The following is a 2,116-nucleotide window of genomic DNA, read 5'->3' as shown; positions in this document are numbered from 1 at the left end:
GACGGGGGATCGAACCAGTGACCTTCTGGTTCCAGGACGACTCCCCTAACCACTCGGCCACAGCCGCCCCTAGAAAACTAAATTATACTCAGGAGTTTCTCCTGCTGAGAGCGTTTGGGCAGAATTGGAAAGGCTGACAGAAAAAATAAAAATGATTTGAACTGTACATTGTTTGGTTTTCCTCCAGTGTTGCAACCTGTTTCATGTAACCAGTTTGTTCCTGCACACAAACACTGTCGTTGCATGATTGTTAAAGAATTATCCTAATTTTGTAATGCTCGTTGAGCTGCTTTGCTCTAATAACTTGTCAAAGCAAAAAAAAAAGATTGACGTTAACTGATCAGTTTTTTATTATTTTTATTTGTCCTTTATGTATACAGGTTGTCTCATTGAAATCCAAGATCTCATTTACAAGAGAGACCTGTTTTGATTAAAAAAAACAAACAAAAGAACTACAAGCATCTAAACAAGTTATGAAATAATTAGTTAGTAATTAATGAATTTGATGTAAATATGTTGTGAGCTATGATATCAATCCCACGATAGATTTATCAGCTGTTTTATCACTTTGAAGTTACTGCATACATTTCTGACAGTCCAGCAATAATGATACTTTATATCGCACCACAGGTGGACTGAGAGACTCATACAGGCTTCTTTAAAGCCTTGGTGCTAATGAGGTTAAAGAAAATCAATTCCTAGACACCATTTTAGTGGTTAGGAAAACAAACGAGGGTGACCGCACCAGCCAATGAACATGTCCCTTTTTGTGTGGCTGAAAAAAAAAACATAAACACCAAATAGACTTGAATGTTAGATGCAAATATAAAGAACATACAATACCGGTACCAGGCCAACCACAAAGTTTATTTTCTCTGCAAGTGGCGCCGAATCAGGAAATGCGTTTGTGTTTTAACAGTTTCTTCAGAACCTGGCCCACCCACTTCAAAACATTACTCTGGTAGGGGGAAGTCTCCCTGAGACCAGATTCTTACACACTTCCTGTCAGCTGATGAGAAGAATATCAATGTTTTGTCAGTGCGATTGGGGCGTGTGTTAACTAAGTGTCAAAGAGAGCCCATTCTATTTGAGTTAACCAGAACATGTCACTCAAATCAGATTGTACATCAACTAAATCACAGTTTAATCATAAAAATAGGTGATTAGGCAAAATAAGTAGTCCAAAAAACAAAACATTGTTTGTAATGTGTTAACAATCAGTGGTCAACAGAATACATTTCCTTCTATACCAAAGTGAAAAGATGTCACTAYGTGTAAGTTCAGAGTCATGTGACACGTCAATAGAAAATGCATAAAAAAAGAGTTCACCCAAATCTGAATTTGCAATGGAAGCTTTACTGAATGTGTTTTGTTTTTGCAGTGCAGCTTCATGCAGAAGTCTGTTATGCTGAGTGTCAACTCCAACGAGCAGCTCTCACCTTCCTGCAGGTGCTCCAGTGCTGGTTTTCTTCTTCCAACACACAATCGTGTTTCTCCTGAAACATGATCTAATAACACAGCTAGTTTTCTTCAAWACCATACAAAATGCAGAAAACATCCAATGAATTCTACCATGTGATCATTGAGCTAAACATAATCAAACTCTRATTTGACTTTCAACAATCTACATGTATGAATGTTGGTTTTATTTGTACTATAATTATTTCAYTTTTTTGCAGGATGAAAGTATGGTGAGTTTTATCAAAGGAGGGATTAAAGTACGAAACAGTTACCTTATTTACAAGTAAGTGCTCAATTAAAACAGTTTACATGAACATAACTCATTTTTATTATAGACTTGTAATTAGTTATTAATAAGTGTATGCAAATWATGACAACTATTATAAATCACTGTATTTGTCTTCTTGATTTTGCTGTTATTTTTAATTTGATAGTTTTTTGTCATGTTTGACCAGTGTTGTGTTAACATTAATACATTGCAGTTGCTAGGTGAATGTCATCTTAAGTTTTTATTTTTTCACTTTCAAGATTTAGAATACCACCCACCCCACCAAAAAATAAATAAAATATCAGAAGACAGAAAGAAAAAAAACAATATAGTCATATGAAAAATTTTGGGGCACCCTTGTTAATTTTCCTGATTACATTTATAAAT

The 2,116-nt window shown here is 35.1% G+C and overlaps 1 protein-coding gene across 1 annotated transcript in view; it reads left to right on the top strand.

The window, feature by feature from the left end:
* zgc:158403 (tetratricopeptide repeat protein 39A) overlaps positions 1-2,116 on the top strand; it is a gene marked incomplete at its 5' end in the record, with an annotated part of 32,731 nt that overhangs the window by 14,158 nt on the left and 16,457 nt on the right. Inside the window, 2 exon segments of the mRNA XM_014008830.1 lie at positions 1,382-1,449; positions 1,680-1,744. Coding sequence (XP_013864284.1) covers positions 1,382-1,449; positions 1,680-1,744 — 133 coding nt within the window.

This window comes from Austrofundulus limnaeus, unplaced genomic scaffold, assembly GCF_001266775.1.
Source record: "Austrofundulus limnaeus strain Quisiro unplaced genomic scaffold, Austrofundulus_limnaeus-1.0 Scaffold53, whole genome shotgun sequence".
NCBI classification, from domain to species: domain Eukaryota; kingdom Metazoa; phylum Chordata; class Actinopteri; order Cyprinodontiformes; family Rivulidae; genus Austrofundulus; species Austrofundulus limnaeus.
Note: the sequence above shows the minus strand (reverse complement) of the source record. Positions and strands in the feature narration are given on the sequence as shown.